This window comes from Gymnoscopelus microlampas (genome assembly GCF_963454915.1).
Source record: "Gymnoscopelus microlampas genome assembly, chromosome: 2".
Classification (NCBI taxonomy): domain Eukaryota; kingdom Metazoa; phylum Chordata; class Actinopteri; order Myctophiformes; family Myctophidae; genus Gymnoscopelus; species Gymnoscopelus microlampas.
In genome coordinates, this window is record NC_139939.1 from 55,969,299 (window position 1) to 55,993,817 (window position 24,519).

Consider the following 24,519-nt stretch of genomic DNA (forward strand, 5'->3'; position numbering starts at 1 on the left):
GCTATTCAAAAATAGCAGACATACTGTACAAGCTCATAGCTGTAGATCTGCTATATTTTTTAAAAACGTGAACATTTGTGCAAATCTTTTTTTAAGCGAACAACTCAAATCTTTGCTTCTGGGGGGTCCCTGGAACAACATATTTTGAGATCGGGGTCCGTGGCCAAACACATATCATTTTGGGGGTCCTTGACATGCAAAAGTATGAGAACCACTGATATAGAAACATACGTTTTTGTTTTTTTTTAAACGTTTTTTTTGTAGAATATATATTCAAAGATTTGCACAAATGTTCACGATTTTTCAAAAATAGCAGATCTACAAGCTCATAGCGCGGCACTCGGTGCCGCGCTATGAGCTTGTATATCTGCTATTTTTGAATAGCCAAAGAAATCTAAAGTGACAGATGCGTTCCCGCATTGATTGGGTTAATAGAGGATATACTGTATGAGCAGTAGCATACAGTAACCTCTGTCACCTCATGTTGCAGTAAGATCTGTAATTTCATGCTTTGTCTGCTGTCCTCTGTCACTGTTTCATTTAGTACATGAATGACAACTTAACTTTGAAAATACAACACACTTTATTGATATACATGAAACATTGTGTTAAAATACAACAGATTACATTAATGTCATTCATATTCTATAGGTTCCCCTTAAACTAAATAATGAAAATATCAATATAGATTGTAATTTAATGCCCTATAAGGTATATTAGGTAAACCTGCAAGGCACACACACAAAAACAAAGTTCCACACCCATCATGTAGCTGTACCAACACACAAGCTAATACATTGTGAAAATGATTTCAGTTGATAACTCTTTCACAGATCCACCGCTTAGTGGCACCACATGCTCTGTCATTCCATGCTCTAGCTCTAGCAGACCAAGAAAACACAAACTCAACACAGTCTCGTCCTCCGCTGTTATCAGGCTGACCAGGGCCCCAGTACCTGAAGAAATAGGAACATTCAAGTCATAACAATACCTTTACTAGGATGGTTTTCCATCCTAAATCTTTTTTAATCATGACCTCAAATGATATAGATATTATTATAAATTCAAATTAAATGGGTATACTTGTCTTAGACTACCTTTATACTGCGTCTAAAGACCAGATAGTCTAAAGTTTAGACTTTCTATCAGGTAGGAGGGGGCCAAACACACAAAGGTCTTTTTTTCTAGTCATTGCAATAAAGGGCAGCTAGTACTTCGATAGACTCGTTGCATTTTTCATTTGGTTTGGTTTACTTTTTACTTTCATATCGCACTTCGTCAAGCGCGCCAAATATTGTAAATAAATGTCAGACTGTTGAAACTGTTGCTAATTTATTGGACAGAACTTTCAAGAGAAAGTCATTCTCACATTTAGGGAATGTATGTAGAGTATGTGAATTGAATTGCATCTGGGGATTTGTGTTTAAAGGTTAGGCTGAAGTTTTAAGTATATGATTTTGTTGAAGTGTAAACACAGGAGATGTTCATATCACATATAGGCAAATTAACATCTGAATTGAGCATTAAGGCCTGTGGTGTTAATGTAGTCTTCAGGGACAGTGTAGGGTTGTATTTATTTTAGCATTATTCAAAACCATTGAAAAAGGTAGCAATATGTACAATGTACTTAAAATGTTTGTTGAAATGAACAAGAGAAGAATGAAGGTAACATGAAGATGATAAGTCTTACTCTGATGTGGTCGGTTCACCTGTTCCATCGACCCACATCCAGTTTCCTTCCACCTCTCTATCAGTCAAACCAATCCACACGTTCTGTCTTAAACCGACAACAAAGTCCTGAACAGAAACACTACTGGTTACTGAAGTGCAAACTGTACTGTGTTGTATTGTGCTTTCTGCTTTGGCAATGTAAACGTATGTTTTCTCATGCTATTAAAGCCCATTGAATTGTGTACACACACACACACACACACACACACACACACACACACACACACACACACACACACACACACACACACACACACACACACACACACACACGCACACGCACACGCACATGCACACACACAGTACCTGTTTTTCTTTGCTGTGTATGACCATCAGGTCTGATTGCTTGTCTTTACACCACTGTCTGCTCTGCCGCCAGTTTTTCTTGTCAGTAGAGATGTAATAACAGAGACCACCAAAAAATGTAAATCTATGGGTAGATTTGTTTTCTGTCAACAAAAGAAGAAAGTTAGCCACTGTTTTAAATTAGCTCAGATTAATGACAAATGATGAACAACATGATATAACAATGAAGAAAAGCAGTGATGTCTCACTGACCACAATTGATCCTCTTGGTGTCATCTTGTTCCATCAGTTGATTATACCTGGTCTGCAGCTGGTCAAAACCAGACTGTAACTGGTCTTTCTCTGCAGTTACATTGTTATATCTGGTTGCTAACTGGTCTTTCTCTGCAGTTACATTGTTATATCTGGTTTCTAACTGGTCTTTCTCTTCAGTTACATTGTTATATCTGGTTTCTAACTGGTCCTGCTCTTCAGTCAGGTTGTTATATCTGCTCTCTAACTGGTCCAAACTAGACTGTAAGTCGTCTTGGTCTTTGGTCAGGTTGTTGTTTTTCTCTTTAATCTTTAAATCTGCAAGAATAAGAATCAACAAATCGATGAGCTTCACATACAACTTTGGTCTGATAGTGAATCAAGCAACAGTCATCAACACTATATCTGACTCAAATACAACATGTAAAGATATTGTTTATAGAATGACACTCACTGTTAAGGACCAGGTTGTCAGTCAGGTTGTTACAGCTGGACTGTAACTGGTCAAAACTGGACTGGTTGTGTTTTTTCTCTTTATCTGCTAGAAGAAGAATCAACAAACTCATGATCTTCACATAGAACTTTGGTTCTGCAACAGTAATCAACACTACTTCTGACTCAAATCGTCTCTGTCGAGGTGGAAACCTCATATGTTCCAAAACTGCTACTTTTCAGCATTCAAATAAAAAAAATTGCGAAAGTAGCACATCTACAAGCTCAAAATGTGTCGCTTTGCACCATGTTTCGCGAACCACGTTTTGAGCTTGTAGATGTATGATCAAGTAGGGCGTTAATTCATGAAAAAAAACAAAGTCAGAATATGGGGATAAGAGGTTTCTGCCCGACAGCAACAAAAGATAATATTCTAAGATATTGTTTATAGAATGACACTCACTGTTTATGACCAGACCAATGATGACAGCCAATAGGAGAACACACAGCAGCACCAGAAACAATCCAGCCACTCTGTAGAGTTTCTTCTTTGTCTCATCAGAGTCTGAACAACACAAGACAAACATAGGAGGTTATTTCAAAGTTCTATTCTAAAGTAAGACACTCACACTTAAAAAAAAAAAATGTCTCTACTCTAACTAAAATATTTGTAAGAATCAAAATGAATGGCAACTTGAGGGGCTGCTTCATTGATATCAGTAATATGCATAAACACGTTTAGCTTAGAAACCTCATTAATGTCCTCAATGAGGCATTTAGTTTTGCATGATGATAAAAGCATAACAAATATACACAAATGCATTAATGCACATGCATAAGATATATTTATAAATGCAACATAGCATAAAAAGTGTTGAGTGTATGTGTGGATTGGTTGGAAATATGTAAAAAGTAAATAATACAAAAAAGTAAAACACTACATTAGAGAGGAGTTTAGAAACATTATACATGAGGGATGAGGTACATAGTCAGCAATCTAACAGTTTGTGTGTGCGTGCGTGCGTGCGTGCGTGCGTGCGTGCGTGCATGCGTGCGTGTTACCTCCATGCTGCTCTTGTGCTGTGTTCTTCTGTACAGCATGTGTTCCAGGGTGAGGGTCATCTGCAGAGACATAGATGTCTACTACCCTCTCTTCTCTCTCTCCTCTCTCCTCCATCTCTACCTCCCTCTCTCCTCGGCTGACTTCCATTGCCAGGTCTGGGTAGATGGGAAGGTCATACACGTGCTCAGACATTCTAGCTGATGATCATACTGATGTGTGTGTGCTGTATATATAGAGGAAAAAACAACGTGCTATGATTCGTGACACGCTATAATATATGAATTATATTTGCGTAAAAGGGAAGAAGTTGGATTAAACACAATGCAACATGTCTATCGGGCGTCAGAGAAAGAGGAATTATATGAAACACAAAAAGAAAAATCTAAATATTGGAGTCATAATAACCACCACTAGCAGTGTTTTTCTTTGCATGAGTGAAATGTGTCTAAAGAGTTTATTGTTCTCAAAGTTCACACTTTGAGAACTACAACTTCCCACATAATGCATGAGTTGTTTAACTATGCCAATGGTTCTCAATCTTTTCAGGCTGTGACCCCCCAGAATAATCATATTTGAACTGGGGACCCCCCACCCTGATAAGCATTTGGAATTTGTACAACAGTGGGCCCTGACGCGGGGTGGTCACCACGGGCCCTCCCCCCCTGCGCGCGGCCGCCGCTGATGGTGACTAATTAATTCAAAAGATCAACAATTACGCCATAGGCAAAACATATATGACCTATTCATTGTGCTTGCATAACACATGGTCACAAATAAAACACATTTTGGGAGATTCTGCCTTCTATAGACAGAATTGTCGGTTCTCTGTGTTTCCTTAATGTTAGAAAAGAAAGGATAATAAAGACAGAATAGAACACATAGAAAACAGCCAAAACTGCGCATTTCTGTCTATAAACAGCTGCGTACTGTGCAGTAGTTGCAAGGTCAAGATGAACGATGCACCTGCTGTGATTGTGAACAGAGCAGCAGCGTTGTCAGATTCTGCGAGAGAAATAAGCAACCAGGTCTATGAAAACAAGCTTTTGATTGATATACTTAATTAGCAGTTTGAAAAAAGCACAGGAAACTACAGTTCAATACAAGGTTTGCTAAGAAGATTTTAAACCCAAGAAAGCCTATGGTTTGTTTCCATTGGGGTCCTTTGAACTCAATTCATCGAAACATTAATGACAGAGAAAAAGAAGACAAAAAGAGGGACTAGGCTATATTTGATAATAGCCAATCTACGTGCTTGTAGATCTGCTATTATAAAAAAATAATTTTGAAAAATGTTTGAAACATTTTAACAACACACATCTTGTATGGGGCTGGGGGGGGGGCAACACTGCAGCTCAGCGCAGTCGGGGGAGCCCACGATATCCTCGCCTTCTGACTTCCTTCACTTTATTAGCCTTGCAGCCAGGTGCTAGCAGCAGTTGTCTGCGTCACGGTAGTTACGCCTCTGGAGTTGAGGCATTCAGTTTTGTTTGACTCGGTTCCACAGATAAATATTGTGAAAATAGCAGATCTACAAGCTCGTTGTGAGCTTGTAGATCGGCTAATTTCAAACCTCTTCCCTCTTTTTTATATTTGACAATTTGGCCAATGTTCTTTTATACATTTTAGTATAGTTTGTTGACTATGTTTAATGCAGTAATGGTCTTTATTTTTTAGGTATTAAAAAGGTCCTTAAATTATCACTTCACTTTTATCTGGGGACCCCCTGTGGGTCCCGACCCACAGGTTGAGAACCACTGAGCCATCCTGGAGCCATTATTACAGTTAGGTCAGAGACGAAAAAAGAAGAAATATTAAGAGGAGGAACCAAAGATCTGGAAGTTGTATTTAAGGACAACAATGTTTATTTTAAACTGACCCCATTTAACCCTTAGAACATGAAAAGGTTGGGACACAATGTAGGAAGTGTTTGAGTGGAAGAGGAACAGAGACAGAAAGGTCAGCTTTCAAAAGAGAGAAATACTAAATATTACATTGTTGCATTTGGTTACATGAAGAACATAGTGTTTGTTTGGTGTTTAAAGTTAGGGGTGGGTAGTGGAGGGGTTGTTGTAATCGTGGTTTATTTATTTTATATTTATAATTTTGGGTGTGGGGGGTACAAGTAAAACAAATATGAAAGAAAGAAAGATGCAAGTCAAAATGAATATGAATAGACCACTCTTCTGCTCCTGCGGTGTTTTCATTGGCTTGTACGTAGAATGTATTAAGAATTGTATTTAGTTAACTTTAGAAGTAGTACAACTAAATGCAGTTGAAGTGTAAAAAGAAACGCACATTACTGACGGCTTCCAAAATAAGACATTTATTGATCACGTCATTTACAAAACTTTCAAACATAATAAAGAGACTTTTCACGGAGCGAGTGTCGTGACTCAATGTTCTGGATGTTTATGTAAAGGCAGCATCTCGGCTCTGGCTGTTACAAAATGTTCTAACACAAACATAAACAACATAATTGTCCCATTCAATCCGGGAAAGCATCTGTGTGTCATTTTAGATAGATATAGATACTATGATATATATAGCAACATCTTTTTTTCCAGACAACTCTTAGGATTTAAAACAGAGGTTTAGAAAAGGGGGGGTGGGGGCATGAAAAAGTAATACTGATTTAGAAAGCATTTTTAGAATCGTCTCTTAACCCTTTAAGGCCGGGAAGGGAAAACATGTGTGTCATTTTAAGATTTCTTTGGCTATTCAAAAATAGCAGATCTGCAAGCTCATAACGCTATGAGTTTGTAGATCTGCTATTTTTAGAAAAATTGTGAAAATTATTTTAACTCAAATATTTGCTCCTGGGTGTCCCTCGAACAAATTATTTTTAGATGGGAGGGTCCCGCGGACAAATACATATTATTTTGGGGGTCCTTGACATGAAAAAAGTTAGAAAACCATTGATAATATTGCAACATAAGTAAAATACATTTAAAAAAAAAACTTTAGGGAAAAAAACCTTTTGACGGTTGAGGATTTAGAAAACATTTGTAAAATCCCCAGAAGCAAAGATTTGAGTTAAAAACTTTCGCTTTAAAAAAAGTATATATATATATATATATATATATATATATATATATATATATATATATATATATATATATATATATATATATATATATATATATATATATATATATATATATATATATATGTATTCAAACTAAAGATTTGCACACATTTTCACGATTAAAAAAAAAAAAGAGCAGATCCACAAGCTCATATCGCGGCACTCGGTGCCGCGCTATGAGCTTGTAGATCTGCTATTTTTATATAGCCAAATAAATCTTAAAATGACACACAGATGCGTTCCCAGTCTTAAAGGGCTAATGGGTTTTACAGCATCACAGATGCATCTGTGTGTCTGCATAGATGTGTGTAGTTCAGACTTCATCACATTAAGAGATGTGACGATAAAAAACAAAACATGAAATATTAAAACCAGATGGCAAAAGGCTTAACGATGGCTCTATGACGACAATGACTCAGCGTTATGACAGTCGATCTCCCGTTACAGCCAGGTCTCTAGTTTGAGGAAGGGGAGTGTTCATGTTTACAGAGAACACAGCTGATGGGTTTTTATGCTTGACATAGCAGCAGCAGTACAGCCGGCACTAACCGACTAAAATGTTGGTCCTAATGAAGAGCAAATCCATCACAAGAACACTGGATTTTATTGTATTTCATATTGCCATTTCATCATCTATCTGTGTGTCTAATTCAGCCTACGTGGTTCTCCAAATTAAAGCGAAGAGGGGTGTAATTACACTTTAGCGTTTCATTACACTTTGTGTTCATCCTGGATTGAAGTTATATTGTGTTGAAACTTGTATTTCTTTTGCCAAAATACGATCAATCAATCAATCAGATATGAATAAACCAAACTTAGACATCAAGAGACTGATGTGCATTCATAAAATATGGAATGAAGTTAACTCTCTGGAATGAGTCAGAGACCGAGATGCATAAGGCCACATTAATAATAAAGTGTCGATGTAAGACATCTATATCTATACAAGACAATGTAAGATATCTATAAACACAAAAGGAAAGAAACTTTCACAAACTAAAGGAAAGTATGTTAAATGGTAATGGGACATTCAGATTGATACACAAATCTAGCTCGGAATTGAAACTGTATCAAACTGCTTTGATAATCGAAAATTTGTCATGAAAAGCCATTTCTTGCTTGTCATCCTTTCAATGGGTGTAAAGTGAGAAATACCGTGACAAGAGGAAGTGGAGAGCAGAACAGTCATTTTGTGGCAGAAACGATATGTGCATGTTTCTCCGTGTTAATAACACAGAACCATTATAAAGACAGTACACACAGGATCCCAACAGCATTTTGCTGCTTCTACCTGTGTAAGTCAGTGACAAATAAAACTTCTTTTGAATCTTGAATCTGGCTCAATAATAACTAGACAAAAATATGTTGATTGAAGCCAGATGGAACAGGTCAACAGGAATAATTAAACCGTTAATAAATTCTGTTCAACACTGCCTGCTGTCATTTAATGACAGATTCATATCAACATCCAGTCGATAAAAATACCAGCAAAATAGTTTTAGGATTTCACATACATTCTGCACCTGCTGCTCTGTGTTTCACAGTCGCAGCCACGAGAGCGCTTGAATAACCTGTGTACAAACTAAATCAGTGACTGCCTAGCACTGGTTTCTACTGTTCAACCTATATAATAACAATACCTGCTGTAACTCAATATGTTGACCACAATACCTCGGTCATACATTCAGTATTCAGAGAGACTTCACACACTATTAGTAGCCAATTGGAAACTGAAATAGATTTTTTAAACAAAAAAAAGAACTATAACAACTTAAATGCACTCTGGTACCTGCTCAGTACACTCACACTCAGTTAATGAGGCCAAAGTCAGTTCTCTGACCTTTGTCAACACATTTCCACTCCAGATACAACGTTGATAGATCAAAAAAATATTCTAAACTTAAAGTTTGTGTGGGAGTAAATTATAGTTTCACAAATGTAAAACTGGTGGCCCTATTTTGGGCATTTATGTATCAAACCCCACATTTTTATATAACTGTGTGTCAACCTGTGTCATAACATAACTACGTGTCTGATAGATGTACAGTAACAAACCAAACCGCTTGAAAATCGTCCGAGAACTCAGCGAGTTATGATGATTTTCATTGAGGAGAGATCTCCTGCTTCAACATACATATACTGTACATGCAATAGGAGGCGCAGCATTGACCGGGGCCAATGTGGCGTCCACAATGATGCACAGCTCCAATCAATACGGTATCTAATGGCTGTTTTCAACTAAAAGAACTTCAGTGAACCGTGCCGTGCAACGTATTTCACTTCAGCTTCAGATAAGGTTCTCAGAACCTAGTTTGGGCCCTGCTCAGAGGGTGGTAAGTAACCCCGAGTTCTGGTTTCGGAACAACATTTTTTTGTTGCCCAAAAGTCAAACAAACAAACAAAAACTCTTTACAGCTTGTAGATCAGCCATTTTCTTTTCTTTTTTGTGAGTTATTTTTTAAGGACGACTTCAGGGGTGGCTGTGATTATAATGGAAACAAAAAAACAAAAACAAGACTTCATAGGTTTTGGAAAGTTTCAGGTTATGGGAGGGTTCTGTGTCACCCTTCATTATGGAAAAGAGCCACATGCGTACTTAGTGATGGGTCGTTCATGATCGATTCGTTCAAAAATAACTAGTTCATTGCCGTGAACGAACCTATTCACTTCCTGAAACTGTTGCGTTGACGCTTTCGTTCATGCCCCCCCGTCCCCTCCCCCCATATACACAGGACGGGCCGTTCCCACGACAGACAGACAGCGGTGCGGTTGAGTTGTTTTTCACTAGACATGAAGGAATCTTTTGAACGAATCATTTGAACAGATCATTTGAACAGATCATTGCCACGAACATGAACGAAATCGTTCGTTCACTGAAATGAAGGTGTTTTTCCCACCACTAGCGTACATACAGTATCTATGTTGGATGTGTTGCCGTCACTGTGGGGGAGGGGGAGGTGGCGGCGGAGGAGGAGGAGGGAGATGAGAGAAGGGAATGTGAGGAGGAGGCATGTTGTGCTGGGGCCAGGGGGGAGAGGAGAAGGAGGGATGATAGAAGGGCGGAGGGTAGTGAGGGAATGACTGAGGATGGAAAGGTAGATGCTGGTTATGATGATGAGGAGGCGGGGGAGGGGGAGGGGGGTAAGGGCAGGGAGGGGGCAGGTAGACGGGGGGCCCGTGCCCGTGGGGGTGTCCGTGGGGGGTGTGAGAGCGGGGGAACGCTGGGTGGTGGGGGTGTCTGGCATTCTGGTGCCTGAAGGGCGGCGCTCTTCCCTGTCTGGGTGAGAACGGCGTCCTGTTGGTATCCAGCTGCTGCTGCTGGTGATGCTGGTGCTGCTGGTGTGAGGCATTGTGGGTAGTCTGGGCCTGGGCCGGGTTACCTGGAAGGAAAGGGAAGAATGTTATGGGCGGCAGTGGCTCAGGGCGTAGAGTGGCCGGTAGAGCGGCCGGATGGCAACCGCGAGGTTCCCAGTTCGATCCCGGGCTCCCCCAGAGTTAGTGTCGAAGTGTCCTTGGGCAAGACACTGAACCCTACAATGCCTCCGATGAGTTGGTCGGTGCTAGCTTGACACGATTGGGGTGTGAATGTGGGAAAAGTGAGGACGCTGCCGTCGACTGTTCGCCACTCACCTCCCAATATCCCCCCCCATATGAATAAATTAACCATTGTAAAGCGCTTTGAGCACTTGGAAAAGCACTATAAAAATGCAATTATTATTAATAATAATAATAATATCTCAAATGTATACAGCATTTTTCTAGACACTTTACATGGGGAGGAGAAAACAACAAAAACAAATCTGCTTTTTTATGGAAAGAAACAAAAAAGGCTATGGAATAAAATCAATAAAACAGTGGAAAAGTCAAACGGGGGTGTGTGCAGTTAGCTGGGGAAAGCCATATTGAAGAGGTGGGTTTTGAGAGCAGTCTTGAAGGATTGGAGGGTGGGGGCTTCTCTGAGAGCACCCTTATCTGTTTAATGTTAAAGCTGGTAATATAAAACATTTCTTGCTGTCAGAAGATAAAGTTATTTATTTACCAAGTTTTTTTCAAGTAACTGATCAAGCCTATAAAGAATGCTGGCAATATCCAGCAAGCATGTTATGTCACCCTCATCCTTAAAATAACTCTCTACCACTAAAAAAGGAAGGCTGTACAGACTCCTATTTGTATTCCACAGAAACTACTTCAGTTAATATTATGTTATTTTGACCAATCTGTATAATAGAGTATGTTACTACAACATAACTAACACAACTGCAGTGGTTGGAGTTGGTATACCTGCTCTTCTATTGTGTGTGTGTGTGTGTGTGTGTGTGTGTGTGTGTGTGTGTGTGTGTGTGTGTGTGTGTGTGTGTGTGTGTGTGTGTGTGTGTGTGTGTGTGTGTGTGTGTGTGTGTGTGTGTGTGTGTGTGTGTGTGTGTGTGTGTGTGTGTGTGTGTGTGTGTGTGTGTGTGTGTGTGCGTGCGTGCGTGCGTGCGTGCGTGCGTGTGTGTGGTTGGGGAAGACACCTACTGGTTGACCAGTAGTATTGCATGTAGGTCAAACAGGCTGTGTGTATGTATTAGCTCAGCAGTAGAAATTGTGAAGCGCACGAAGGGTTCAAATCCCAGGTAGGACATTCAAGTTACGGATTACAGCTTTAAAACAGGTAGAGGGTCAGCGTTTTACAGACCAGTTAAAGGTCCATTTGTAATACACTCAAGGAGCCCAGAATACAAATTCCCCTGCGGCAAGCAGAGCGCCCGGTTCCCGTCTGGTTTTGAATTAATTCACAATGGCCTTCCCTGTCTATACCTGTGTTTTTATAATGTGTTGGAAAGGCCTACCTGTGCTGCCAATTTCTCTCTTCTTCTTAGCACTCTGTCTCTTCTTCCTCTTCGCTTCCTGCTCCAATTCATCATCGCTGTAATCCACAGCCTAGAGAGAGAGAGAGAGAGAGAGAGAGAGACACCCACACAGATTATATTATATCATCCACCACATTCTCAGCATATGTCCCCCCCAACCCCAGATATCATACGCTCCCATCTCAGGCTTTTTGGATACAGTGACACCATAGATGGACCTTGTAGACACTTCACACAATGCAGCTTTACCATCAAGTGTGCTGAGTTTAAACACCCCCAACACAATGTGTATGCAGATTCAAACACACTGCCTTTACTACAGCAAACAACCTTTATAATTATTTCAGTTGCCTTAGGTTCAAGATTACATAACTTTTAATATGCTATTGGCTGTTTGTCTTCTTTTTGGAAATAATTAAAATCCGCTTACATAGGAAAATAACTAAATGTCCCCCAAAAAAAGCTACTCCTATGGAAGGGCTATCATCTATTAATTTACTTATAATGACCCTATAAAGTTTATGTTGTTTATAGCAGTGGCGTACCCACTGTAGAGGCAGGACAGGCGGTCGCCTGCCCAACTAAGATCTTGCCTCCTCTAGAAAACCCAAATAACCTGAAAAGGTTTGATTGCGTGCTTAATGTCCCAAATGGCCAAAACCTCTTGAAAACGGCCACTTTCGCCGTTTTTTTCGATTGAATTGATTTTTTTGGGGGAGGGTAATAGAGGGGTGGGGGGGAGGCAAAAAAAAAATCTCGCCTGCCCTAAATGTAAATCTTTGGGACGCCTTTGGTTTATAGTATAAACAATTGAGTATAGGTAAGGTTTTGCCCACTCAAATGGTACCAATAATATCTGGTCTGGCCCAAGGACTAGCCGTTTTTACTCATGATACAATTTCTCTTTCATAACAGATACATGCGCCAGATAATCCCCACATACAACAAAACACCAAGAGAGTACACAAAAAAAAAAGTAATTCGGTCATAAGTAGCCTGACGCAGTGACTAGGGGCGTTGCAAAGTTGAAGTTACTACGATCCGTTAGGAAAGCAGGGGTCCCCCCCCCCCCCCATACAGGAGAATGCTACAGAATAATAGGACACATGGCTCCACATAGAATGTCCTCTATTTCCTCAGGTGTCTGTGTGGACGTGCATGTGTTGGGGGAATGAAAACCCTGATTTGAGTCCTGGAAATAAATAATTCTGAGGATATAATAGAGCAGGGGTCTTCAACGTTTTCAGCCCAAGGACCGCCTCTCTGAGAGACAGATGAGGCAGGGACCCCCAACTATATATTGCATAAAATTGTGTTGCAAAGTAAACCTTTTCATAGATGTTGTATTCATGTTACTGTGTATTTTCAGACATTTAACCACTTAAACCGTCAATACTTGCTAAACTTTCACTCTGTACTTAGTCTGCTCTTTTCCCCCCCTCTCTTTGCTGAAAATAGTAGATCTACAAGCTCACAACGCAAGTTGTCCTTAGAATAGGGATGCTAGGGTTCAAGTTCAAACGTAAAAAAACTAAGTTCCTATCACACAATGATTTAGTGGACCCCCTGTAGTACCTCAGAGGACCCCCTGGGGTCCCGGACCCCCTGTTGAAGACCCCTGTAATAGAAAATGGGACGCCACAAAGCTGGTAGCGGTTAAGTTTTGAACAACGAACGCAAAGCGTTTCCTCATTGGGGGCTAAATACGAACCCTCTGATTGATGGATTTATGAAATGAACAACCTCATATATCTGACTTTTATATTTGTAGAATTTCCCCCCAAAAAATGTGGTAGTATTTATTTTAGTATATATTTTTTTCATTTCGTGTGTGTGTTGAATGGGAGGATGTGGAACGGAGGCGCTAACTAATTAATTGTGGAGGACACTAACATTAATTATCAAACTACAATAAACAGATAGAAATCAACACTTTAAATTGTGCAAATACATGTTTTGAGCAAATAAGTGTGTGTGTGTGTGTGTGTGTGTGTGTGTGTGTGTGTGTGTGTGTGTGTGTGTGTGTGTGTGTGTGTGTGTGTGTGTGTACCTCTGGTGGTGGTTCTTGGTCGTTCTTCCAGGATGCATCAGAGCCTTTCAACCTGAAACAAATCACTTTTCAATGTCACTGAAAACAAACAAACTGGAACCAACTGTGAACAGGATAGTTCATGTCTAATCCAACAGCTCATTCAAGTCTTTCTGGTTGATTGAATAATGCATTAGTCAGAAATGTGTGTGTGTGTGTGAGCTTACTGTCTCAGCTGCTGAGTCAGAATGTATCCCGTGTATTCCTTGATAGAAGGAGCGTAATAGAGGCTCTGACCCATGGTCAGCCCTTTGTTACTGATCTGCTCCATGGTGTTGAAACGCATCACGTAGAAGGGACTCAACACCGGACCGAACGTCTCAAACACCTGACAAACAACACACACACACACAACCGTTTAGACAGCGGACCAAACATCTCAAACACCTGACACACACAACAAAACAGTTTAGATTAAAAACTGAATCATTTGGAGACAAATCCATCTGATCAATGTGTTCTCCCTGTTGACAGGACTTATAAGCACGATTGGTGGGTATTAGGGGTGGAAAATATAATCGATTCAGCAATTAATCACGATTCGGATATGGACGATTATGAATCGATTATTAAAATAAAAAAAAACTATTACAAAAAAAATAAATCATATCGCTAATTGCAGAGAGCAGCAGCCATATTTTGGTTGGTTAACAGACTATTGAGAAGCCTTTGTTATAAGTCAGTATTATTTTACAAAAAAGGACTTTTTATTTTATAAAAAATAATTTATTATTTTTATTTTCTTGTTGGTTTTCTGCAATTGTTGATGTTTCCAAATATAACCTTCCAGCTCACAGTGACACATCTCTTCCATTAGTTTTTATTATCAATAAAAGATAATGGAAGTAAATTAATCGCAAATCTCAATAATCGCAATTTAATTGAATCGTAGCCCTCGGAATCGAATTGAATCGTCAGGTACCTGCCAATTTCCGCCCCTAGTGGGTATTCTGTACTCTTTTCACTCAAACATAATGACAATTAGCATATCATCTCTGTCGGGTAGAAACCGTGTATGTCCAAAACTGTTACTTTTCAGGATTCAAATTCAAGCAGATCTACAAGTTTAAAACCGCATCGCTTTCGAGCTTGCAGATCTGCCACTTTTGATACTTTTGCGTGACGCTGTAGTGTGAGGTGGAGTAAGACTGGGGGAGGGTGGAGAGAACGAGGAGAAGTGAATATAAAAAGGAGGCAGAGCAGTTAAGATAGAGAAATGAAGTCTGAGAAGACATGAGAGATTCCTTCAGATTTACAATTTAGGCATTTAAGCAGATGCTCTCAACCAGAGTGACTTACAATAAGCAAGGTAAACACATGCATCAAATGCACAGAGACAGTGTAGTGCCTCGGTAAACTAGGATCACGAGTAAACCAAGAACCTAGGATCAGCGTCTAAAACACTTGTACTGTACCTTCCCCACGGCCTGTCTCTCAGAGTTGAAGATCATGCTGTCCTCTGACAGCGGGGGCGTGTCTTTCAGCGACTGGACAATGACTGGAGGGACGGGGACAGACAAGAGAGACACGATTCAGTTGTTCCATCCAAAGGAGAGTGTACTGCTCTGCCTGACTGACATGTAAGGCTGAGCGTCACCTGTTCTGCTTGCTACACTGAACTCAACTGTCCCAGTGGTAACAGTGCAAAAGACAGACTTATTTCCATCGTGGTCCTCATACACAAATAATAACAAATAACAAACAAATCTCATAATTAATTCAGACGCAACAAATTACATTTACACTATTCTAAAAACCCACTGCCCTTTCTATCCTTACTAAAACCTTGAACCTACTCTGGAAACGTGTCCAATAACCGAGCCCTTGTTAAACGTTTGAATGTTTGTACGTAGGCCTACTGTATGTATTTCTATTTGTACGTATCTATTTGTATCTATTTCAATATGCATGCTACTGTGTTTCCAGGTCCCTGCGTGCATGTCTGCACTTTGTTAGAGTGTGTGTGTGTGTGTGTGTGTGTGTGTGTGTGTGTGTGTGTGTGTGTGTGTACACTAACCAAGTGTCTGTATGATACTGGAGACTGATCCTATTGCTTGGATCTCTGCGTCATCGGGTAACGACACACACACATCCTCCACGGCAGGAAGCTCCTAAAAACACACAAAATGACACTATTAAACAAATATATAAACAGACAGAATGACAGACACACTCCATGACACTTTACTTTATATGTACTGTAAATACACAACTAATAAATAACACGTTCACGTCTCATCCACTGCGTATGGTTCACTGGATCCATTTCAAAACACCGGTGATGAGCTCTGAAGCCTGATTCATACTCCATCATAGCCGAACTACAAGCTACAAGCTCACCTCTACAACTCCACCTCACTCCCTTACTTCTTGTTGCCTATCGTGTGTGTGTGTGTGTGTGTGTGTGTGTGTGTGTGTGCACGCGTCTGGTTTGGTGCTGGACAATCAGTAACTAGTGGCAAACACATACGTTTTATACTTTTCATTTTAAAATTGAGGTCAATGGGGCTGTGATCACTCTGAAACCCCGCCCACATTTGGAGACATACATCAAAATATGTCATAGATGACATATGATGACATATCATGATGACACGTTGTGACGTCACGGTCAGCTTTTTGACAGCGGAATACGTTAAGTAAACAGCGGACGGAAGACAACAGAGAAAGGACAGTTATAAAAGGACACCACCGTTCCAAATGGTGTCTCTGATATGCACTCTGAAAGACCACAGCGATGATGTCAACTGGTGCACGTTCTCTGCAGCGCTGCTGGCTACCTGCTCCGCAGACAAAACCCTCAGAGTTTACAACACAGACGACTTCTCGGAACTCCCCTACTCGCCGCTGTCGGGCCACGGCTACGGCGTTCACTGCTGTTGCTTCACCGCTTGCGGTCGATTCCTCGCCTCGTGCTCAACGGACGCGACGGTGGCCGTCTGGTCGACGGCAACGGGAAAGAGAGAACACGTCCTCGAACACCCCGGACGCAGCCCCGTGAGGATCTGCGCGTTGTCGCCCGACTCCGCGCACCTGGTCTCCGGCGCGTCCGACGGTTCTTTGGCTCTATGGGATTTCACATCTAAAAGTCTGCTCAGGACTGCCGCGGCGGTGGCGAACGGCGCTACGATGACAGCATGTTCCTTCAGTCCCTGTGGACAGCTGTTTATGACCGGGTCCGCGCACGGGGACCTCCACCTGTGGGACCTCGACGTGAACCAGCTGCATGCCGAGAAGAACGCCCATGATCTGGGTGTCGCCTGCTGTACGTTCGCTCCCAGGATCTTCAGCGCCGGCGGTCAAGCGGTGCAGTTTCATCTAGCGTCCTGTGGACAGGACAGCAACCTGAAGATCTGGGCCATAGATATAGCGGTCACGAGGGGCTGTGAGATGAACCTCCTACATACTCTAACCGGCCAGTCGGCTCCCGTCCTCTCCTGCGCCTTCTCCTCGGACGGACGGCTGCTCGCGTCCGCCTCCGTGGATAAGACCGTGACGATTTACGACGCCGACAACGCCGTGGCGCTTCACACGCTGAACGAACACGGGCGGTACGTGACGGCGTGCGCCTTCTCTCCCGCGTTGTCGTCGCTGATGATCGCTACCGGCTCCATGGACAAGACCGTGAACATCTGGAGGTTAGTAGAGGAAGGCCGTGGCGGCGGCTGCGAAGGGGAGCAGTCATCACCGCCCGAGGAAGGGTCGCTCGTCTCGAGCGACGGGAGAACTTCATCGGGAGGCTCCAAGCCGCTCGTCGTCGGCGACTGGTCAGAGGAGGACGTTTCGGCCTGGCTGGCGGAGGAGGGCCTGGAAGAGCTGGTGGACGGCTTCCGCAGCAACAACGTCGACGGGACGGAGCTGCTCCGTCTGACCAACGACTCCCTGGCCTCGGAGCTGCGGGTAGAGTCGACGGGGCTACGCAGCAAGGTCCTGAGGAAGGTGGAGGAGTTGAAAGGTGCGTCGTCATCGTCAGACGACGTCCCCGACGAGTTCCTGTGTCCCGTCACCAGAGAGCTCATGAGGGAACCGGTCATGGCCGCCGACGGGTATTCGTACGAGCGAGAAGCCATCGAGAGCTGGATCGCCACCAAGAGCCGCATCAGCCCCATGACCAACCTCCCTCTGCTGAGCACCTCGCTCACCCCGAACCGCAGCCTGAAGATGGCCATCGAACGCTGGAAGACCAGCCACTAGCTTTACAAACGCTATCTAGCCACCCATCTCAAAAGGTGGCAGGGATTTTTTCAAAAATAGCAGATCTACAAGCTTGTAGCTCTGCTATTTTTTAATAGCCAAAGTATAAAATATGGTTAAATGTGGTTACAATGATTGACTAATTGCAAACCCCCCCCCACTTTGAGAACCAATGGTCTAGTACAGTGGTTCTCAAAGTTTTTACTTTCAAGGACCCCCACTTTTACAATATCGTTGTTGTCGGGCAGAAACCTCTTATCTCCATAATCTAACTTTTCGTGTTTTTTTCGTAAATGAACGCCCTACTTGATCATACTACAAAAGCATCACAAGTAGCAGATCTACAAGCTCAAAATGTTTTGAGCTCGTAGATCTGCTACTTTTGCCATTTTTTAATTAGAATCCTGAAAAGTTAACAGTTTTGGACATATGAGGTTTCCACCCGACAGAGACAACATGCATTAGGCCACGGACACCCATTTGGTACACGTTTTCAACCTGTAGCCCCCCGAATCACACTGTAAAATCTTTACTCAGGGGAGTGTACAGATGGGTACATTTAGTTCCATTTGTTACAGACCCGTAACTCTACTGGGGACCCCACGCTCTGAGAACCACTGGTCTGGTATGATGGAAATTGTATGTATGTCTTTATTGCTGATTTTATTTTTCTGTATGTCTTTACGCAACCCCTTCATGAAAAAAAATTCAAGTTGCATTAGGCCAAACGTCTATTTATTTATTCATGACATATTTTGTCATTTACAGAGGCCAATTTTTTCATGCATCATTTTGATATTTTCTCAAGTTACACCAGGCCAAAAGTCAATTTTATGTATTATGGTTATGCTAAACTTCAGAAGAAAAAGTTACAATGAATTTGTGATAAACATGCTGTGTGACTGATTGTGGTTCCTACACTCATTCATGGGCTCTCATTATATTCCTGAGTCAAGTGCGACACCAAGTGGTGAAATCCGGTATTTTTTCTTGCCACAGCCCAACTCTAGTGAGCACTATTACATTTGCTGGACATTTCTATCATTCATGGAGCATTATTATGCTGAAGATTCTCACAGGACTAAAAGTAAAACAATGTTTAAAAACAAACAGACGGTCCGGGGAGCTGTACGAGGTTGAAACATGCTGGCAGTTGCCTTTTAATAATAATAATATTCTAATAGAGAGTCTGACCTCCAGCAACACTTCATCCTGTGTCTTGATGGGGGGCGGTTGGCTGAAACCTTCATCGTCTTCGTCGTCCTCTCCTCCTCCTAACACAGCACGGTGGCGAGGGGGGGGCGAAGAGGAGGAGGATGAGGAGGAGGAGCTATCGCTGGAGAGGAGAAGAGAGAAAAGGGGGAGAAAGAGCGATTAGAGGAGAAGAGGAGGAACTATCGCTGGAGAGGAGAGAAAGAGCCTGTGATCCTGGAACACAACTCAACTTATCAGTTTTAATCACACGTCATATACCGTAGCATTCCACTCATTTCACGATTATTGTGACCAAATTAATTGCGATTTATGATATTATCTCGATCATCAAAATATGCTTGAAACTCTTAAAATGCCACTTTTTGTTAAACACTTGAACCCCAGCATTCATAGTCTGGGGTGAATGCGATGCGTTGTGAGCTTGTAGATCGGCTATTTTTGGCAAAGAGATTTCGAGGTTTACAGGTTGTAATTCTAGAGGGTTTAAGTGTTAACCGAATATGCAGCCCGGCAAAGGTGAATTGACCCCAGTGTGTACGACGGAGGACAATTTCACGACAAATTAAAATCTTTGCGATACGATTATAGTGAGCGTTCTTTTATCACGATAAACAATAATAACGACTATCGCCCCATCCCTACTCCTGTCCACACAAAATAGTTGTATTATTGTGTGTGTGTGTGTGTGTGTGTGTGTGTGCGTGTATTAGTAATGCGTAAGGGTTGAGTACCTGTCTGAATCCTCTGATGTGTTGCTGCCACCCGCTCTGACCTTTGACACACAGACGGCGTCCGTCACACCGACGCTGCAAACACTCCCTTCAGTGACACACATCACGCTCTCTGCCTCGCACTGGATGAATTGCCTTGCCGTGGCGGGCTCGCCGTCCGTCACAGTGGTGGCGGGGGGCGGTGTGGACCCCCCGGGGGTGGGCTGTACCTCTGGCGGTGTGGTGGTGGTGGTAGTACTGTTGCCTGGGAGGGTTGTTGTTGTTGTTGTCGTCGTCTCCCCAGGGGTGACGACGTTAAGGCTCTCCAGCTGTGCGGTCACGGTAACCTCCATCCTTCATAAAACGAGGGATGCAACAGTTAAGTGAACGTATTGATAAACCAAAACAAGAGTTTCGGTCCGTCAACCATCTCAGGAAGAAATATATAGCGCACTGGATATCAGCTCATTTAATTATTCAGCTGAAATGCAGTGATGCTGAACTGTTTTTACAAAGGGATAGTTCACCCCCAAAATGACTTTTCTTTGTATATATTACTCACGCCATGGAGACTTGAATTCATGGATATTTTTTTAGACAAAGTCTCCTTTGTGTCTCCTACCGGAACCCACTGCTCGTCCTCAAATTATTGGCTTAGGAATGCGACAAAAACAAAAAATATCCATGAATTTAAGTCTCCATGGCGTGAGAAGTCATTTTGGGGTGGTCATTCAAGTGGTTCCCAGGGAAATGTTTTATTCTCCCTCTTTGATCTTAAAAGGGTTATACTTATAATTACATTCATGCATGTTGTAGCTCAGAGCAGAAGATATAACAGCTGAAGTAGAAGCAGAGGTAGATACAGGCAATGTAAAGGCACTCATAATAGGATGAGCACAGGTCACTTGAATTTGAGGTCACATGAATTAAATACATATGACCATAATGAAAATGGCGTTCTCCTTTTAGCATTGTTGCATAACTTTGCAAACTGTCAATAAAGTATTCAATCCATCAATCAGAGGTACATTTGGTAGTAGAAAAAATACATGTTTTATACCTGCAACTGTTTGTTGCAGGTATAAAACATGAATAAATAAATACATACGATTAACCTACGTACATGAGCAAGATTAAGTCGGACATTGGTTCTAAATGTCAGTTTTGATATATTTACGGTTAATTGACCAGCCCTAGTGCGTATGTAGTGTGTGTGTGTGTGTGTGTGTGTGTGTTAGCACAAATGCGTGCGTACCTCTCTGAATCCTCGGTGTTGCTGCCATCTTCTCTGTCCTCTGACACACAGACAGCGTCTGTCACACTGACGCTGCCAACGCTCCCTCCAGTGACACACACGCTCTCTGCCTCGCCAACGCTCTCCGCGGGGGGCTCGCCGTCCGTCACAGTGGTGGGGGGTGTGTAGCGCCCGGGGGTCGGCTGTACCTCAGGGTAAGGCTGTGACAATCATGACATTTTTAGTTGACAATTAAGTGCCCTACAAACAATTGTGGTTTATTTATTAATTGTATGTTTTGACATTGAAGATAAATTAAATGTACTATAACCAATACAGGTTATATCCTTAAATTGTATACTTTAAAAAAAAAAATAACTCAGTGACAATGCATTGCACTGCAATGCTTTGTGAGCTTGTAGATCAGCAATTTTTGGCCATTTTTTAAGATACTACAAAATGCCCAAAACAGGGACGCCATGTTAAAAGTGGATAAAATAGCATGGACGAACATGGAAATGATGATGGAAATATGACATTTCTGTTCATTTCATCCAGCGTTTTTATACAAATAAATGGAAATTATTCTAACGGGTATGCAAAAAATAATTACGGTCAGCTGAAATAATTATAATCAGGCCATTATGTAATAAGTGTGACAGTCAGTCAGTCCTACCTCTGGCGGTGTGGTGGTAGTAGGGTCTGAGAGGAGGGCTGCGGTCTCCCCAGGGAGGACCACGTTCAGGCTCTCCAGCTGTGCCGTCACCGTAACCTCCATGGCCTCCTCCTCCCCCTGCTCCACATCCTCCTCCTCCTCCTCTACTGTGGAGGACGGCAGTCCATTCTCTTCCACCGGCATACAGGCCATCACACCTGGACACACACACACACACACACACACACACACACACACACACACACACACACACACACACACACACACACACACACACACACACACAGTTTTAGGCCAGTGGTGGCTCTTAAAGGAATACAAGAACGCTCGCCCCAAAACACGCGCGGCATGGGTCAAATCCGGCGACCTCGGAGCGGTCGCCACCAGGTATTCCTAACCCTAACCTCAGTAAAACTAAACCTAAACCTTAACCTCAGTAAAAAACAAAGCAAAACAAAACCGCTGGGGGCGAGTGTGTTTTGGGGCGAGCGTTCCGGTCACCTCTCAAACCCTTACGGGTCCATTTGGTGTTCAATTCGTACGCCACCCGTAGTTTCATATCCATTTGAAAGTTCTGCCAGAAAATGTGTGTTTAGTCAAATATCTCCACTTTTCCACGAGCTGCACACGGACGACTTTCTGTACGGGCGAGGGGCACGACTTGAGTGAAGGACCGAATTTACCCAAACATCCTCTTGTCATCACAAACGTCATAACAAATTGACACAGGGAAGCACAAACGAATGGGGCACACAATTGACAGGTGCTTGTGATTGGTGCGGGGTAATGAATCACTCCATCTGCCAATTGTGTGTCCCAAACATTTGTGCGTCCTAAAGGAAGTTTACATATATTCAGTCCTGCACTCATTCCCGGGCCCCTCGCCCGTACAGAAAGTCGTGCGTGTGCAGCTCGTGGAAAAGTGGAGATATTTGACTAAACACACGTTTTCTGGCAGAACTTTCAAATGGATATGAAACTAGAGGACAATATCTGACTCCAAGTCTTAGGAATTAATTATTGGGTGAGTACAGACGGAGTTTAGAGCACTTTTACGGCCGTGCAGATCGTCACTACACAGCGCGTCGTTCAGGGTGATCTATGACTGTGTATTTGGAATACATGAAATGTATGTAAGATCACAGACATTCTAGGGCTACATTTAGGGGTACTTGACCTGAAAAAGTTTGAGAACCACTGCACTATACTACACTACACTACGCTACACTACAAGCTGATTGTATGACGTTCCGCATAGTAGTGTATATTTGTCTGTTTTCTTAAATGGCATCAGGATTTGAGTGCACGGGGATCTCATTTTAAATAAGCCACACAATCAAAACACATTTGCAGATACATCTATGATAGGAAAGTAAAAGCCAGTCTGGATCATGACACAGTCACAAAACCCATCTAACCCCTGCTCATTTTGCTAGGATTGGATGGGTTAGGGTTGAGGACAGAGTACAGCAACTTGCTATGGGCCTGGTCTTCAAGATACACCACAACATTGGGATCCCCCTGTATTTGTCAAAATACTTCCAAAATGTTAATGAAGTCCATGATCATAACACCAGAGGCAGCTCCACAAATCATGTTCAACCCAGATTTGGCTCAACAAAGGGAATGAACTCGTTCTCATGCTATTCATCAAAAATGTGGAATGCCCTACCAAAGGAGTAAAGGAGTGTAAAACCCTACTCACTTTCAAAACTGCCCTAAAGATACACCTTCAGGAGGCTGCAATTCAAAAATGGCCCCTGTCCAAGTCCTAACCTACCCCCTACCCCCCCCCCCCCCCTCTCTCTTTCTTCTTTTGTACATATTTTTCACTTTTCATACCAGTAACCTGTAAGCTGATTGTATGACGTTCTGTATAGTAGTGTGTATATCTGTCTGTCTCTTATATGTCATCATGATTTGTGTGCATGGGGATCTCATCTTAAACAAGCTCAGTGCTTAATGAGTCTTCCAGTTTAGTAGACCTTGTATTGTGAATTTGTACTTCCATGTACTGTTGTTCTCATGTCTTTAAAGTACATCAATCAATCAATCAAAGCCTTGATCCAGTAAGGATAACAATAACATTAACGTTAGAACAGTAACGTTATAACGTGGTAATCGCTGTATTTTCCAAGGCAGCTAAACATGCTAATGCTAATCAAGTGAATCACGTTGATCCCAGGCTGTGATCTGAGTCAGTCTGATGATCATCTGATCTGACTCTTTATATAACCCACAACAACTACAGAGAAATGAACGTTAGTTAGTTTACATACCTGTCCTGTCCTGGGTGTGTTTATGTTCAATAAGATAGTCTGATCAGATGTTCTCTCCTCACTCAACATAAACCAACATGCATCTACAGCTCAACACAAACACGTGGGGATTGTTTTTCCTGGTTGACGCACGGCACGCTTCGCGCATGCGCATTCCTCAACAGTGTTGCCAGATTTTGCTAAATAAATAAGCAACCGGTCTGAAAACTAACCTCGCATCACCAGTCTTTCCTACGCAAGTGAGTCAAGTTGTCATGACAACATGTTTACCTAGAGAAACTATAGTTATTATTTATATTTATTTAGACTCCCAACATCACACAGGGCTCAGTGTTGCCAGATTTTGCGAGAGATATAAGCAACGAGGTCTATGAAAACAAGCCCAAAAGAAGCAATGTAGAAA

The 24,519-nt window shown here is 42.1% G+C and overlaps 3 protein-coding genes across 3 annotated transcripts; 1 reads left to right on the forward strand and 2 right to left on the reverse strand.

Annotated features, from left to right (window-relative positions):
* Nucleotides 1-564: 564 nt before the first annotated feature.
* On the reverse strand, nucleotides 565-3,976 carry LOC311061887 (uncharacterized protein; the record flags this gene model as incomplete). Its single annotated transcript, XM_084080585.1, has 7 exons — nucleotides 565-956; nucleotides 1,691-1,797; nucleotides 2,038-2,180; nucleotides 2,290-2,607; nucleotides 2,744-2,830; nucleotides 3,185-3,286; nucleotides 3,784-3,976. The coding sequence occupies 7 exons, from the start codon at nucleotides 3,974-3,976 to the stop codon at nucleotides 812-814; spliced, it is 1,095 nt and encodes a 364-aa protein (XP_083936711.1). The 3' UTR covers nucleotides 565-811.
* A 3,049-nt stretch (nucleotides 3,977-7,025) lies between these two features.
* On the reverse strand, nucleotides 7,026-24,224 carry naf1 (nuclear assembly factor 1 homolog). Its single transcript, XM_084080568.1, has 11 exons — nucleotides 24,117-24,224; nucleotides 21,838-22,034; nucleotides 21,183-21,382; nucleotides 19,949-20,281; nucleotides 19,197-19,338; nucleotides 15,826-15,919; nucleotides 15,224-15,306; nucleotides 13,976-14,136; nucleotides 13,770-13,821; nucleotides 11,699-11,789; nucleotides 7,026-10,249 (listed from the first exon to the last, which is right to left on the reverse strand). The coding sequence occupies exons 2-11, from the start codon at nucleotides 22,027-22,029 to the stop codon at nucleotides 9,807-9,809; spliced, it is 1,791 nt and encodes a 596-aa protein (XP_083936694.1). The 5' UTR covers nucleotides 22,030-22,034; nucleotides 24,117-24,224; the 3' UTR covers nucleotides 7,026-9,806.
* Nucleotides 16,503-18,002, forward strand: LOC311061935 (WD repeat, SAM and U-box domain-containing protein 1-like; the record flags this gene model as incomplete). The annotated part of the gene is made up of 1 exon (XM_084080641.1): nucleotides 16,503-18,002. The coding sequence occupies exon 1, from the start codon at nucleotides 16,509-16,511 to the stop codon at nucleotides 18,000-18,002; it is 1,494 nt and encodes a 497-aa protein (XP_083936767.1). The 5' UTR covers nucleotides 16,503-16,508.
* Nucleotides 24,225-24,519: the final 295 nt, after the last annotated feature.